Source organism: Paroedura picta, chromosome 9 (genome assembly GCF_049243985.1).
Source record: "Paroedura picta isolate Pp20150507F chromosome 9, Ppicta_v3.0, whole genome shotgun sequence".
Taxonomy (NCBI): Eukaryota; Metazoa; Chordata; class Lepidosauria; order Squamata; family Gekkonidae; genus Paroedura; species Paroedura picta.
The window spans coordinates 71,438,000-71,455,289 of NC_135377.1; the positions used below are offsets into that span (position 1 = coordinate 71,438,000).

At 45.9% G+C, this 17,290-nt stretch overlaps 1 protein-coding gene across 2 annotated transcripts in view; it reads right to left on the minus strand.

Annotated features, from left to right (window-relative positions):
* Positions 1-15,583, minus strand: part of LOC143845165 (leukocyte elastase inhibitor-like) — a 29,465-nt gene extending 13,882 nt beyond the window's left edge. The window contains exons 1-5 of one of the 2 annotated variants that reach the window (XM_077353312.1): positions 15,442-15,583; positions 14,398-14,553; positions 8,946-9,015; positions 8,247-8,423; positions 3,772-3,909 (exon numbers count right to left, since the gene is read on the minus strand). In XM_077353312.1, the coding sequence (XP_077209427.1) occupies positions 3,772-3,909; positions 8,247-8,414 (306 nt within the window). In that variant the 5' untranslated portion in view covers positions 8,415-8,423; positions 8,946-9,015; positions 14,398-14,553; positions 15,442-15,583. Of the gene's footprint in view, positions 1-3,771; positions 3,910-8,246; positions 8,424-8,945; positions 9,016-9,748; positions 9,998-14,397; positions 14,554-15,441 lie in introns of those variants that run through there. The other variant, XM_077353311.1, reaches the window with a different exon arrangement.
* Positions 15,584-17,290: the final 1,707 nt, after the last annotated feature.

Sequence of the window (17,290 nt, forward strand, 5' to 3'; positions counted from 1 at the left end):
AGAATGGGTCAAGTATAAATGGTTTGTAGATGTATTTGTATTAAGGATAAGGAGAAATTATGAAATCCTTTTGTAATTTTTTTTCTTTGTACATCTTTAAGGCAAAGCCCTATGAGCCTCTTGTGGCGCAGAGTGGTAAGGCAGCCGTCTGACAGCTTTGCCCATAAGGCTGGGAGTTCAATCCCAGCAGCCGGCTCAAGGTTGACTCAGCCTTCCATCCTTCCAAGGTCGGTAAAATGAGTACCCAGCTTGCTGGGGGGTAAACGGTAATGACTGGGGAAGGCACTGGCAAACCACCCCGTATTGAGTCTGCCAAGAAAACGCTAGAGGGCATCACCCCAAGGGTCAGACATGACTCGGTGCTTGCACAGGGGATACCTTTACCTTTACCTTTAAGGCAAAGCCCTACTTTTCCCTCCCTTCATCAGGGTATTGATACAGGGCCAAAACTCATACTGTTCTATAAGAAATGTTTAATGTTAAGCATCTAACTTAAACCTAGAAATATCTGCCAGGATAGCTCTTAGATTGTATCAAGCAGCTAACGTGAGGTCTACGATCTCGCAAGTAAGTTGATTAATAATAACTTTTCTTTTGTATATCTAAACAGGCCTTTTTTTTTAATGTAGTGGAAATGTGGATGGCTCTTAGACTTATGGCTCTTAGAGTTCTGGGCAAAAGTTTATATCACTGTGGAGTCAATGTGGGGTCGTATATTCTCAAATGATGATTATATTTTATTTACTGCTTTTTGTATCAATAACTCGTGTTGCATCTTATATTTCTATCTTTATGAAAATAAAAAAAATCATTATAAAAAAAAAAGAATATCATGTGGGACCTTATCAAATGCTTTACTGAAATCTAGATAAACTATGTCCACATCAGTCCCCTGATCCAGCAATGTAGTCATTTTCTTGAAAACAGAGATAAGGCTGGTCTGACATGATTTGTTCTTGTGAGTCTTAAGATATCACAGCACTCTGTTCCAGCTACTCAAGGACTGACTGTTTGATTATTTGTTCCAAACTTTTGCCAGCTACAGATATCAAGTTGACAGGTCGATAGTTACCCGGATCCTACTTTTTCCCTTTCTTGAAGATGGGGACAACATTTGCCCACCTCCAATCATCTGGCACCTCACCTGTTCTCCAAGAAGTGTCAAAAATAATACAGGTTCAGAGGGAGAACGACTGAAGATGGCGCCGTAACAGCTGGGCTTCTGCCTGGCTCTTAAGCCATGCTGAGGGTCAGGAGCAAACGCACCTGGCAGACCTGAGCGGATACTCAAATCTTGCTCGCCGGTTGCCCCAGGAACCGGGAACGGCATCCTGAGGGTCCTACAGATCCGTGGAGAGGGAGGGAGACCAAGCTCTCCGGATCACCACGGCATGTGCTCAAGGTCATGATGGCGCCCTTGTCGTAAATAACTTTCTAAGCCTGAAACGACCAGCTGACCCTACATTCTTCCCAGATCATCTTTTACCAGACTGACAGGAGCCGAAGTCTACAGCAGTAAAGACTGTAAGTTTTCTGGCTGTTCCTTTTTTTCCCCTACAAGCTCTTCCCCCCCTCCTCAACCAATTTACAAGTGAATTCTTTCGGGAGGCTCCCAGCTAATTACACTCACTAATCAAACAAAGAGAGAGCTTAAAGAAAAGAGAGACTTTAAAGTTTTGTTGGAGAGAGCTCAGTGGAGGACACTGACTTGATACGGAGATCGACAAACTGATAATTTTGGATCGCTCGTGCTCCCGCGAGACCCCACAAGACTTTCTGTTTATAGTTTGTGACTGTCTAGAACTATGGAAAAATTAACTAAGGCACAGCTTCTTCATTTGTTATGCGAAGGGAACTCAAAGATACTGAAAGCAGTTAATAAGGTCGAAAAGGAAATCCAAAAGACCAAGAAAGAGCTTTTAGACAGAACCGACGGTTTGGAAAAAATAGCTGATGAAAACACAACTCAGCCAACAATACTTCAAATGAGAATTCAATGTCTGGAAGTTAAGCAACAGGAGGGGGAGAGAGCTAGGGACGTAAAAATCAAAAGCACCTTGGAAGAACTTGGGAAAACAGATTTAAGGAAGGAAAGCACCGAAAACCTAGAAGTCTATTCAGAGCAGGAAGTGATTTGGATCAACAAAATAAATAGAGTCTATTCAAAGGCGACAGTACGCAGGAAGCTATCAGGAGATATCTCTGTGCGACCAGAGGAAGAGAGCCGGATTGACAAAGTATACAGAGCCTACTTAAAGGCGACTGCAAGCAAGAATCAAGCAAGAGACTTTGCTGGCCCTGACAGAAGGCCAATCAGAAATCAACAGGCGTTACTATGGGAAAAAATACAATTTCACTTTCTGCGACCACCTGAAGGATGTGATGAACAGTGGAGCATACTCCTGGTTTCCTGTGGGAAAGACAGCAGCAGTAACTTTTAGGTCAGGACCAATATATGAAGGGAACTGACTTTATACTTCCATATGTATCAACAATTATTCTGCTAAGAAAGATGGTAATAACTTCTAGATCAGGATCAATATGTGATGGGAAATGAATATGTATGCCAATATGTATGCTAAAAGAGGATGGCAAACTATACTACATATGTACTAACAAGATAGCAGCAGTAACTCTTAGGTCAGGGCCAATATATGAAGGGGACCGACTTTATATCACTTAAGATAATAATAGAATATATTCTTATAACAGATCATATTCTCATATGTATTAACAATCATTTTGTTAAGAAAGATGGTAAAAACTTCTAGATTAGGATTAATATGTGATGGGAACTGAATATGTATGTTATGGCAAACCATATCAGCTGGTCGCTTTTTTTCCCCCTTTACTTTCTGTAAATGCTTTATACAATAATAAAAAATAAAATTTAAAAAAATAAAAATAAAAAAAATAATAGAGGTTCAGAGATTACATATGCAAGTTCATTTAATACCCTTGGATGCAGCATCTGGCCCAGAAAACTTTGATCTTTTAAAGAAACTAGGTGTTTGTGGACTGCTCCAACAGTGATTCTAGGCCACCATTCCCATCCCCCGTGTTGTGTTATGTTTTTGCCACATTGATCACTATTTTCCTCACTAGAGAAGACTGAGGAGAAATAGGAGTTAAGCAGTTCAGTTTGAAGCATCCCCACAGGCTAAGGAAAATTTTACTTAGGGTGAGCAGGGGGTGCCAAGTAACAAAAAAGCCAGATACCAGCAGAAGATACCACCAGAAATATATAGTGTCAGTCCCCCTCGCACCTAGGAACTACAGACTCAATAACATTTCTGGATGGCAGCAGGAACTGCATTCCTTTGCATTAATCCTCAATGGCCAAAATAACTCTCATTGCAGGGAAATTCTCAGTGGGGATAATAAGCACTGAAATATCAGCAGAAACAATATCAGTATTTCACAGGATGTGACCCCCCCCCCCCCACCAAGACTCTCCATAAAGGACAATTTCTCTCCCTTCACTAAGATCTGTGGGACTGCAAACTTTTGGCCATCATTTGATTGGCAACTGGTACCAAAATCCCAACATCCTAAAAGCCACCGCCTCCTTAACAGCAAAACCCCAATATCCTCCAAAGCATTCTTAACAATCTGCATTGCCTGTTTACTTCTCTTTGCTCGAACAGCAGAGCTTGGTTTGGGATCAAACAACTTTCAATCCCAGATTCTCACTGCAAAGAACTATCCCAGAATGTAGCTTGCAGGCCTATCAAAAGCCAAAGTTCTTTTATGCCCTCAACATCAACTTACCTGCAGAAAGGTGCAGCTCTTCTCCCCGTAGAGCCGAGTAGCAACCTTCAATATATTGGGGGTGTCACTTTTGTTCAACTCAGCATTGAGCTTTTGGGACTGTGAATGAAGGTCCTCAAGACCATCTAAATGAAGCATCTGCCAGGGAGGAGGAAGAAAAGTGGGTTTTTATCATCGCCTTCCCTTTTTCTTTCCACAACAGACCACCTTGTGAGGTAGGTCGGGCTCAGAGCTCTGGCAGAACTGCTATGTGAGATCAGCTCTGACACGACTGTGATAGGCCCAAGGTCATCCACCTGGCTGCATATGGAGGAGTGGGGAATCATACCCATTTCTCTAGATTAGGCACTGTTAGGCAATTTGCAGGACACTCACAATCTTATTGCTCATCCACTGTAACCTGCAACTCCCCAGGGGGAGGTGGGACTTTCAGCTGCCTAGGGTGTGGTTTATATGGATTTTATTATTATTTTAGAGCAATTTTAATGCCAGTCGACAACTGTTACCCTCCACGAACCACATTAGTGGGAGTGGCAGGATATAAATGTAAAAAGCTCCCTGAAGAGATCAGGGCCTTGCCGGAATTCCCACAATTTTGCAGGGCCTGCGAAAGTGAACTCCTCCAACCAGGCATTTGATTGAGGCTGACCGATCGAACAATATCCGCTGTTTCCCCCTGTCACCCTCTTTACATTACTAAATATAACCTATCAAAGGGTTCCAGTAAAGTTGCTATATCCTAGTTGACATGTTATAGGTTAGTAGGGGCAAAGCCCGTTGTATCCAGGAATACAACAGGTGCTAGAGCCTGGCGGTGGGAAAAGGAAGAGGAGGATCTGTCCAGTCTGTACGGGCATGGGGTTGAATGTGTGTGTTGTGGGGGAGGCTATGGTGGCATGGTGACAAATGAGGGCATGGGTGTGGAGAGATGGGTGTCAAGAACCTGTGGTTTGGAATGTTCATTGAATGGGTGAGAGGACTGACCTTTGGGAATTGTGGCATAGTGGTTACAGATGAGCTTTACAGAGCCATGTCTTTAGATATGTGAAGGGAAATTCAGACTGGAGACTCTTCTTAGGGGAGATTACATGGCAACCAATTCCTCCCATTTCTGTGTCATTTCCCTTCTAGTGTTAATTAGGTCACAGACATCGAAATGTCCCCCTGCCCTAATACACATGGGGTAGTCACAGTACACAGGTGTCCACCCTGCTCCTTCTGTCTCCATTTTTTCACTATTGATAAAATGTTATGTCCCCACATCCTTCTTTCATAGCTGCTCCTTAGAAGAAGAAGAAGAACTGGAGTCTTGTACACTGTTGTTTACTACCCAAAGGAGTCTCAAAGTGGTTTACAAAAATATTTTCCCTTCATCTCCCCACAATAGTCAACCTGTGAGGGCTGTGGAGCTGTGAGAGGTGTGAGAGAACTGGGAATGGGCCGTAGTGACCCAGCAGTCCTCAGGTGTCTCAAAGAAGTTTCCAATTGTCTTCCCTTCCTCTCTCCATAGCAGACTCCATATGCGGGAGGTAGAGAGCCTCACGTGGAAGCTGGCAGCCCTAAGAGGTGGTCTCTCTGTGCACAGCAGTCTTGACCTTAGTAAGGTTTTTTATACTGTTTTTTATTTGACAGGCCAAGCTTTAAAAATGTCACTTCAGTCCCCATGTCTCTCCAGCCATTTACTTGTTCACTATTTACAGTTTCAGATTGTAAATATTTATTTAGATCTTCCTGCACTTTCCAGACTCACAGGACTGATGCTGGTCTGTCTGCCTGCGCCCCAGAATACAAACAGTTGCTGGTAAAGTGTGCTAAACCAAAAAAGGAACAATACCCAACCGTAACAGGTAGGAACTCAAAAGTTGAGCTGAACAATAAAAATAATGTTAAACTTATTAATTATTTATTATAGTGCACAGTACACAGTTAAAAACAGAATAAAAACTTCTTAAAAACTATACCGAACTAACAACACATAGAAACTATGTATTGCTTTTATGTATCATTTTTAAGAAGTTTTTATTCTGTTTTTAACTGTGCACTATAATAAATAATTAATACGTTTTACATTATTTTTATTGTTCAGCTCAACTTTTGAGTTCCTGCTGGTAAAGGCTGGCCATATCCCTTAGCCCAGGAGGGACAAAACCGCACCACTCCCTCCCAACTGCAGTCTGCAAGCGTCTAGTATCAAGATCGCTGCTCATCTCTAGGTTATAATGATCAGCTGTGTGGGCAAAAATGTCTCTTTGAAGGCCAGACTATGAGGCATTGTATGATTTTGAAGTCCCACCTCCAAACCTCCAGGAATATTTCCAACTCAGGGGTAGCCAACCTCCAGGTGGGGCCTGGAGAGGTCCTGGAATTATAGCTCACCTGCAGAGTATAAAGATCAGCTCCCCAGGTAAAAAGGGCTACTTTGGACAAGGTTGTGGTGCAGAAGAAACATTTAAGGCCTCCCACACAGGTTGTTGTTGTTGAATGGAAAGACTTGAGTCCTACTGCACAGGGTTGTTGTGCAGATGAAACAGGAGACAAAAGAACCTCTGCAACAGCATCCAGTTTCATCTGCAGAATAACGCTGCGCAGTAGGCCTCAAATCTGCAGAGAGTTGCGAAGAAAAATTACACATGGCTTGGCTTGTCTAACCCCCGACCAGAGCAGTATTTTAAGTGAGAATGGGCTTTTCTGTGGCTTCCCTGTCAGCCAACTGTTTGGCAGAAGGGGAAAGCTCCCCCCCCCTCAAAAGGAATGCCCCCACCCAAGCCCTGCATTGCTCTCGGAAATGCATCCCTCCCCTCAATTAGGGGCTGTCAGAAGGTTCTTCACAGGAGGCCTGAAGGGAGGGAGTGGGAAGGGAGTGCACTCACCTGCCAGTTTGGTCAGTGTTGTGAGGCAAAGTGAGGGAAGTTGTTGGAAGCGGCAGTTATGAGAGCCCTGAAGTATAAAGGGCTGGCACAGCCTGTCCAAGCTTCTGTTCTCATCCCCCCTCAGCAGCCCTACCAACCTCCTCTCCCTGCAGTTGCCAGAGGCAAACTGGCAGCGATGTCGCCAGATTGTCCTTGGCTGGGCTAGGTGGGTGGGCCCTGTCAGAACTCTGGCCCAATAATTGGGCTAAAGTCCTGAGTGGGCCTGACCTATCTGAGTCAGGGCCCAATTAGGATGCACAAAGCCCAATCGGGACAGGCCATACTCACTCTCTGCTCACTTAGCCCTTAGCTAATTATTATACAACAGCAAGTCCACTGTTACAGATGTTATGATTGTTATATTTGTTGTGATGTTCCATGTAATTACCTTACGATGTTTTATGTAAACTGGCCAGAGCCATATGGAAGGGTGGTATAAAAATATAAATAAATAAATAAACAAATTAGATAAAACAAATAAATGAAAATAAAAAAGAAGAGAAGCCAACTCTTTAGGAATGAAGAGGGAAATGTGAATAAACCACAGGGCAGCCATGTCTGTGAAGGCCAAATGGAGAACTGAAGGAAATGTTGGACTGAGGCCCATTCCACACTTTTTATGCACTTGAGAAGCAGATTTCCCTGTTTCGCAGACGACACTCCAGCTGCAAAAAACACTGAAAAGCCCATTCCATATGTGTTTTTAGTGGACTCTCCAGAATTCTGCATTTCTTGCATCATAGCAAAACTAATCTTTACCGCATATCCTGTTTCTTTAACATCACAGCCAATGCTTGTAGACTGAGATAAACAAGGTAGCAGTAATGTTAAAAGCATGTTAAAATAGCTTTTCCATTTGCTCCATCTGGTGCAGTTTTGAGGAGGCCTGCCTGGACTGACTATGTGTTGACTGCAGTCTTTTGATGCAACCTTTGTTATAAGGACCCAAGAAGAACACAGCCACAGTGTTTGCATTTGGAACTTTGGCAAGGATAGATGCATCCCTTAATCATGAGCACTTAATCAAGAGCTAACTAACTTCTACTGGTTAGTTGCTTGCTTAGCTGGATCTCTTTGGCTGAACCCTGCCCAAGAACATGAAGCACCTTTGTGAGTCACGCCTCTGTGAGTTGTGGGACAAGAATCCCAGTTGAGAAAGTGTGTGTGTGTGAGAGTATGGAGGGAGGGGCTGCCAAATCCAGGTTGAGAAACTCCTGGATCCTTGGGGATGGCTTTGGGAGCTTAGGGGTACAATGCCAAGCTGTCTACCCCCAAGAACAGCCCTTTTCTCCCAGAAACTGATCTCTGTAGTCTGGAGAGGAGGTACACTCCCAGGGGATCCCAAGTCCCACGTGGAGGCTGGCATCCCTAGCTGAGAGCTACCTACACCTGGACCCAGTGCAAGGAAAGCTTCTCATGTTGACATGACAGTTTAAAGCATCCTCACAGGATAGGGGTGGTTTTACTTAGGGCAAGCAGCCGGTGCCCAGTAACAAAACAGCCAGATAGCACCAGAAGAAGATGTCACCAGAAATATGGAAGGGAGAGGAGGGGAAGGTTGCTGACCTTGGCAAGTTGTGCAGCTGTGTTTCCTCTGGCCCCTACGGAGAGCATGGTCAAGGCAGCAGAGATGCTGGCTGGGGAAATAATGATGTTGCCTGTTGGGTTGACTTCCATGAGCCTGCGGAACAGATTGATGGCAAAACGCCTACGTCCCTTTGCCAGCTCTTCCATGTTGCCAACCTGCAAGCGGGAAACAGAGAATGGCTTGGCTTGTCTAACCCCCGGCCAGAGCAGTATTTTAAGTGAGAATGGGCTTTTCTGTGGCTTCCCTGTCAGCCAACTGTTTGGCAGAAGGGGAAAGCTCCCCCCCCCCTCAAAAGGAATGCCCCCACCCAACCCCTGCATTGCAGAGAATGCTCCGTCTGTGGGTCTCCAACACACAATCCGAAATGCCCCTGCCCATTCTAAGGGATCACGTAGGAGGAAGTCAGAGGGGAAGGACTTGGCTGAGATGGGTTACCCCTTTAGCTACACAGCATTGCAAAGATTCTCTTCCGCCAAGTGAGGGCATGGCTTGGGTGGCCAGTTTTCACTGGAAGAAGAATGGACCCTGTTGGAGGACACCTCTCCCTTTGCGGCTCTTGACAAAAAGAAGCCCCCCTCCCCCCACACCTGTGGTGGAGTCCCTACCCTGCCAAGAAAAGGAAACAAAAAATGGCAAAAGGAGGAGGAGGAGGAGGAGGAGTAGGAGGAGAGAGTTACCGGATCCACAAGCACAGCTGGCTCTTCTTACGGCGTCTCTTGCTTTGGGGGTGATTTTGCGGATGACACACTGGAAAGAAAGGAAGACAGTGGGACCAATGAGGCTAGTCACCATTGAAATGCTAGCAAGTTTGATGGTATGCAGATGAAAGAGATGGAAAAACAGCCAACCCCCCCCCCAAAAAAAAAAAAAGAATACATGCCAAGGTACATTACAGAGCCTTTGTGAAACTCCGGAGTCCCTTGAGACAGGCAGGGCACTGGAGCAAGGAAAGAAAGAAAGAAAGAAAGAAAGAAAGAAAGAAAGAAAGAAAGAAAGAAAGAAAGAAAGAAAGAAAGAAAGAAAGAAAGAAAGAAAGAAAGAAAGAAAGAAAGAAAGACGATTCCTTTTTTCTCACTTTTCCTTGAATGTTTAAAGGCTTTTTGCATTATTTTTTCTATCTCGCATCATTGTGAATCGGTTTCCAACGATTCAACAAGCAGGTTTTTGTACTGCTTCTTTTATTTAACCTTTTATGTTTTGGGGCGGGGGGGGGGTTAAAGCTCACCCCAAATCCCCCCCCCCCTTGTGCCCGGCCTAGCTAGGTCTCCATCGACCACCCCGCCCCCAAAGCCCTTTCGCTCCCGGGTCCTCCCCCCCCCCCCCCCGCTGCCAAGGCGAGCGCGCCCCCGACGTGCCGCTCCGCCCTCCTCGCTGCGGCCACCCAGGTGAGCCCCACGCCAGGCCAGGCCAGGCCAGGCGGGCGCGAAGCAGGGAGCCCCTCGGCGGGACTGCAGGGCGCAGCAGCAGGCGACGGACTTACCTGTCCGGATGGCGGCGCCGGTGTGCGGGCTCCGAGCAGTTGCAGCGAGGTCAAGGCGGAGGCGCCTCCCCGCACAGCGCGTCTCGGGGCCGGGCAGCCGCAGGCGGGAAGGACAAAACCCAGCGAAAGCACCACCCTCCTCGCTCAGGTTCGGCCAGGGGGGCAGTCCGTGCCTAGAGGCGCCTCCGGTTTGACTCCAGGAGGAATTCCCTCTCCGAGTCAAAGAAAGAAGAATTGCTGCCCTTTCCAAAGAGGGTCGCCTCCCACCTTCCCAGCACGGAATGGGGAAGTGTGTCCAAAGGTTAGATTCAAGACTAAGAACTAAATCTGAGGAAGAGGGCTTGCGCGCGAAAGCTCACGCCTGGAATAAATGTTTGTTGGTCTTAAAGGTGCTACTGGACTCTGATTTTGCTTTGTTCTGTCCAAAGGTGCTTCTAACCCTTTCACAGGTATTCCCTTCTGCATGTGACTCTTACCTGTCTTTTGAGATGACTCTGAAACAAAGGTTTCTATACTTCATATTTCTCTACTGTGAGCAGCATCCAAGCGGCTTACTATCACCTCTCCCTTCCTCTCCCCACAATAGGCATCTTGTCAGGTAGGTGAGGCCGAGAGAGCTCTGAGAGAACTGTGAACATCCAAAGGTCACCCAACATGCTTCCTGTGGAGGAGTTGGGAATCAAACCCAAAACTCAAGAGAAAAGGTTGCTGGCTCCCAGAAGACCCCAGAACAGCCCTTTTCAGCCCTTTGACCATGGTGGAGCCCCTGGTTTCAAGGAGCCTTGGAATGGATGTCCACTGGCCATAGCTCCCTGCCAAGCACCCATAAATCGCATGTCACTGGAATTGACATCAAGGCCTGTGTTTACAGAAAGTCTCAAGGAGGGAGCGGGGAGGGCATAGGGTAGGTATAAGGTGGGAATAGGTGTGCAGGCTGTGCTCCCTCCCTGGCACAGAATGAGAACTCACTCAGTGTTCAGGTCTCTTGTTTGTGGCCATGTCCATTAAGAGAGGATGGGAAATGTCATGGAGCCCCCCACCTCAAGCTCCCTTAGACCCCTGGTTGGGAATCCTTGCCCTCCAATTTTCAAGTTTAACGCTACTGAATGACAGGGGCAGAACCAGCTGACCCTGAGAAATAGTAATAATCAGGTCTAAGGAAAGACCAGCACTGGAAGAACTGCTCCAAACTTCTTTGATGTAATCCTTTGGGGCACCATTGCTCCTTTGCAGGAAGGGTGGATTATAAATGGCCGAACAAATAAATGTTCCCTGTGCCTGGAATTGGGTAGAAAATTAGTCTAGTATTTCTTCTACCTTTTCATTGAAGGTAAATTCCTTGACTTGTTCCCTGAAGGTTCACTCAGTCAGATGACCAGATGCGTAGTGGTGACTGCCGTCTACAGCTGAGAAGGCAGCTGTGAATAGCACTTTGAAGGGGGGCTGAGCCCCCCTTCCCTCTTTCAAACATCTGTACAAGATGCATTTTAAAGTGGTGATAACTGGAGATTTTGTGATTTTTCTGGGGAATCGTAAACCACATGAGTCCCCATCCTGTTCTACCCACACCACATCAGTATGCAGATGACACCATGCCCTTTCTGTCGATGAGTGGGGAAGTGTGTCCAAAGCTGCTTCTACCCTTTCATAGATAATCCCTTCTGCACAAATAGTTATAGTATTCTGACTTTTGAAACAACTCTGAAGAGCTTTTTCTGCTTCATATTTCTCTACTTTAAGGAGCATCCAAGCAGCTTACAATCACCTAGGTGAGGTAGGTGAGGCTAAGAGAGCTCTGAGAGAACTGGGAATATGCAAACGTCACCCAGCAGGCTTCCTGTGGAGGAGTTGGGAATCAAACCTGGAACTCCAGAGAAAAGGCTGCTGGCTCTCACCACTGGAAGAACTGCTCCAAAATTATTGATGTATACCTTGGCGCCACTTGGCTTCATTTACATCAATGAACATTCAGCACAGAAGTGGTGTGACACATCCCAGCAGAATCAGCAAAACAAGCACAAGAGAAGCCAAGCGGCATCAAAAGCAAGGGTTTTGCTAGACAATCCAAGGCAGGCTTCCTTCCACCTAAGGCACTGAAAGCAGTAGGACTTAAACTTGGACTAACTTCATAGGATTGCACAGCGAGTAAAAGATTTTCATTCTCTCTCAGATTTTCATTCTCTCTCAGTCCACGTAAGGAAATAATCCGTAGGCATTTTGAAACTGCAAGATGTAATTATTCCAGGAGTTGCAGCTGTACATTCTGTTCCTTCTTCATTCACATCTATAAATGTCTTGTGAATAATTGTGGACACTTAATGGTATGGGATCCCGACATACCCAGACAAAGGCTTCCAGTAGACCCAAAGCTGAAAAATTGGACTGTAGATTGTAGATCTCTTCCTGCTTAAATTTCGGGAAATACAAATGAACATCAATGAAGTAAGAAATCTTTTTTGGCTTTGTCTATTCTTGGAGCCCTGCTAAAGTGAGCTCATTCTCCAGGTACAATGAGTGAGAGAGAGAGAGAGAGAGAGAGAGAGAGAGAGGGAGGGAGGAAATCGCTACACTAGTTTGGTATAGTGGTTAGGAGTGCGGAATTCTAATCTGGCAATCCGGGTTCGATTCCGCGCTCCCCCACATGCAGCCAGCTGGGTGACCTTAGGCTCCCCACAGCATTGATAAAGCTGTTCTGACCAAGCAGTAATATCTGGGCTCTCTGAGCCTCACCCACCTCACAGGATGTCTGTTGTGACGAGTGGAAAGTGAAGGCGACTGTAAACCGCTTTGAGACCCCTTTGGGTAGAGAAACACGGCATATAAGAGCCAACTCTTCTTCTTCATTACCAAGTACTTTTCATGTTCTGCCCCCCCTCCATCTGTTCAGCTAAGTAGGTTTTTAGGCCATTAGCCTAACTCACCGTCCTTCCTCTAGAATTCCTGGTTTCTCTTTCATTCCGCGGTTACATTTGGCCATCTGGTAGTGAGAACTCTGCCTTATCTCCTAGTGTCCTTGGTTCACAAGAGAGCGGCTAGAGGCCACCTGCAGGCAGCGCTTGGGAAGTGGGACATGATGTCTCATGTCTTTCAAGGCTAAAGATCAAAGGCCTCTAGATGTGAACTGGTATTCCCACTTAAACCCCTAACCTGTAAAATGTCAGGGAGATCACTCTTCATCTCTTTCAATGATTCCAGTTCCTATCATTCTATGTTCTGTTATGCTTAGTGGATCTTATCAAAAACCTTTTCTACTCTAAGGATTTTCATCTGCTAGAGGATCTCACTCACGCAAGAACCCTAACAGTACTGTCATGAAAGAAACAATCACATTCAGTTAGCAAGGTACAAGCACTAATGTGCGTGGGGAATCATTTTGGAGAATAGCTTTTAGGGTCCTACTGCAGAAAGGGGCTGCTGTCACAGAGACTACAGCTCAGTGGCTGACCATATTTGTTCAGAAACAAGAACTCAGTGAAAAGGGGCCTTGAGCAGCAGAATTCAGAAATCTGGGTCCTCCACAAGCCATCAGAGTACACTGCATATCTAAGAAACCTCCTGTCCCAATACATCCCCAGACCAACTCTAAGATCTCCAGATGAGCATATGCTGGTGGCCCCTGCCCTCTCAAATTGCAATTGGCCTTGACCAGGTAATTTTGGCCCTGGCCCCAGCATGGTGAAATTCCTCACTTGCAGAGACACAGGCCCTGACGGAGCTGTTAAGTTCAGCAGGGCCTGCAAACTGGAGCAAGCATTTGGCTGAGGGTGGGTTGCAGAGACGAATCACCCCCCCCCCAAAGAATACTGATAACACTCCAATATACTGAGGCAGAAGATCCGGACTGAGTTTTAATTGTTTATTGTAGAGTTTTCATATTCTGATTTTAAATTTGTTCTGAAATGTGCTATAAACCAGTGGTCCCCAACCTTTTTATCACTGGGGACCAGTCAACACTTGACAATTTTACTGAGGCCCGGGGGGGGGGGAAGACTTTTGCCAAGGGACATCGCTGCCACCTGAGCCCCTGTTCCACTTGCTTTCCCGCCGGTGCACCTGACTTCCCACCGCCTGCTGGGGGGCACTGTCAGCAGCAGCTGTGCTGTGCCACGCCAAGGGGGAACCCCAGCCATGGCAGCCACTGGAAAGCACCAAAGGTGAGCTGGCAGCAGAGTGGCAGGGCAGCCTCTGAGGCAGCAGCCGGGGAGGAGGAGCCACGGCCTGGTACCGACCGATCTACGGACCAGTCCCAGTCTCTGGACCGGGGATTGGGGACCACTGCTGTAAACCACTCTGAGCTTGGACACATAGAGGGGCGGTTAATGAGCTGAATGAATGAATGAATGAATGAATGAATGAATGAAGGAAGGAAGGAAGGAAGGAAGGAAGGAAGGAAGGAAGGAAGGAAGGAAGGAAGGAAGGAAGGAAGGAAGGACGGACGGACGGACGGACGGACGGACGGACGGAGTATTGGGCCAGATGAAGCATTCTTCTGATTCACGGAAGAGTCCTCTACTTTCTGCCTACATTTCTGAATTAAAAAAAGAAAAAAAAAACTATTGCCCCACTTCTCTGTTTCTGCATTTTCCCATATCTCTGATATATCACTGTTTAGGCAGAATATCTTATATTTGGGGGGCGGGGGAGATCACCTGGTCCAGGCCAATGATCTTCAATGTCGTCAGGAAACAGGATGATCATTCTTTTCCCTCGTATGGCAGTTCCAGGATGTGACATTTGCGTTCAGGGATGTACCAAAAAGGAAGCTTCTTGGACATGTACATCATCTTCACGGTCTTCTTTTCCTTCTGGATGGATGAACGAAACAATGGGGCAGGGAGATTGATGAGTGGACATAGACAGGAACAAGATTGCCCCAAATATGTTCAAACAAGTTATGTTTTGTAGCTTCCAGTGGCCATTAATTCCTGCTCTAGAGGCAGAGCCACTTAAGTTAGAGAAGGTTCCTCCAGGATAAGATGAGACACAGCCAGGGATACTCAGGGTTCCTGTACAGACCCCTATTGGGCCACCTCCAAATCTCATGGAACATTCATAATTTGGGGGGACAAATGGGGGCATCTGGAATCTTAACCAGTTCCGCCTTCTCAGTTGCAGAGGCCTTTGGTCAGCAACCTAAGTTTTATCCTTCTTGCACAGTATACAAATCCCAGATCCAGAGCTTCGGAATGATGGCGCTGTAGCAGACCATATCTTATGGTCTCTCAGACCAAACTGAGGGGCAGGGGCAGCAGCTCCTGTCAGACTTGAGCGAGGTGCGCAAACCTTGCTCGTGGTCGCCCCGGGAGCCGGGAACGGCATCCAGAGGGTCCTACAGATCCGTGGAGAATAATTTCTCCGGATCTCCGCAGTTTGTGTCAGGGGCCCAGGCAGCAGCCAAAACTGAAAGTAAATCTCTAAGCTTGAGACGACCAGCTGTATGAAATCCTGCATCTCTCCTGCCGACTCTCTCCACCTCTCGACTAGCTTTTTCAGCTCGAGCGACTGACAAAAGGAACGGAACGGAATCATCAGCATAAAGACTGTGAGTTCTCTGTCTGTTTCTAGTGCTTCAAAGCTAGGCATCAGCCTCCCCCGATCTAATCAATTTGCATGGAAATGCTCTTCACAGACGGGAGGGAAATTAGCGAAATACACTGGGCAGAACAGAGAGAAGGAAAAGCTTAAATCCTTACCGACAGAGAAAGCGGCAGGAATTGTTTACAATTCACGGAGATCGCTTGGTTGATAACTACCAGGCTTCTCAACTTTCGCGAGACGCCTGTTTGGGATTTGCGGTGGATGTACGCAGCAGAGTTAACAAATATTGCAATGGAGGAAGGACCCATTTTAGACGTCTAACTTGCGCCTGTCTGAGTGGATTATAATTTGCCGATTCTGCTTTTTTCTTTTTTTCTCTCTCCTGGTGGCTTTTTATTTTTCCTTTTTTTTGGGGGGGGGACATTTTCTATATACACTTCCATTGATATTTTTATAGCCCTGCCCCCCCTCACCTTTTGTAACACTTTTTGGCTTTTGTTCTGAGACAAAGTTCCTGTTTATTTGTGGTTATTATTTCTACAACGGCTCTTTTTTTTTAAAAAAAAAATTTCAACACCCCTCTACAAGTTATTTTTGGAGCTATAGCTGATTCTGGAAGGACATATCTTTCTATCCCCCCTTATCCCCCCCCCTCTTTCTTCCTATGCTTTTTTTGTTGTTTTGTTCTGTTATCTGCAGGATCTAAAGAGAGAGTCAGCCCCACCAACCAGGTTGGAAGAAATCAATGATCTAGGCCCATTATATTGGCATAAAAAATAAGTATTGCACAGATAATAGATTAACAGAGTGTGTGAATGTTCAGGCTGTCATTCTGTTAGAGTATTGGTTCAATGATTATTGTAAGGTTATAAAGCAAGCACCTAAAATTGAAGAAGTAATAGCAACATATATTAATCTATAACTCTGTATTTAAAACTCTAATTACTGTACTGGCATTGTGAAAGCGGTCATAAAGTCAAACTATAGTGTTGGTTTTGAGCAAAACAAAAAAAAAAATTTTTTTTTGATGACAGACAGATTAAGACCTCGCCCAAAGCAAATCAGATCCCCTAAATCAGAAGTCACTATAACCAATTTTTGGAAGAGGAAAAAGGAGATGGCTGAAGCAAGAAAGGAGGCAGAAGCAGGGAAAAAAAAGAAACAGATCGGGGGAACAGAAGCAGAAGAGAAGGAAAGTAATATTGAAAACCTAACCAATGCACAGATGTATCGCCTATTATGTAAGGCTAATTCAGAGATCCCCCTTCAAGGATCGCTGCCTTGTTGTGGCAAGGGGGCTTGCGTAGTTCAGTGAAGCTATGAGCTATACCGTGCAGGGTCACCCAAGACGGACAGGTCATAGCTGAGAGCTCTGACAAAAGGTGATCCACTGGAGAAGGAAATGGCAAACCACTCCAGTATCTTTGCCATGAAAACTCTATGGACGGTTCCAATAGGCATAACGATATGACGCCGGAAGATGAGCCCCTCAGGTCGGAAGGTGTCCAATATGCTACTGGGGATGAGCAGACGGCTAGTACGAGTAGCGCCAGAATGAATGAAGCGACTGGGCCAAAGCCGAAAGGACGCTCAGTTGTGGAAGTAACTGGTGGCGAAAAGACAGTCCGATGCTGTAAAGATTTTTATTCCATAGGAACCTGGAACGTGAGATCCATGAATCAAGGCAAGCTGGACGTGGTCAAACAAGAAATGACAAGACTGAACATCGACATTTTAGGAATCAGTGAACTAAAATGGACAGGAATGGGTGAATTTAATTCAGATGACCATCAGGTATACTACTGTGGACAAGAATCTCGCAGAAGAAATGGAGTAGCCTTCATAATCAATAAGAGAGTAGGAAAAGCAGTCTTGGGATACAATCCCCAAAATGACAGAATGATCTCAGTTCGAATCCAAGGCAAACCATTCAACATCACAGTGATCCAGGTCTATGCCCCAACCACTGCTGCTGAAGAGGATGAAGTTGATCAGTTCTATGAA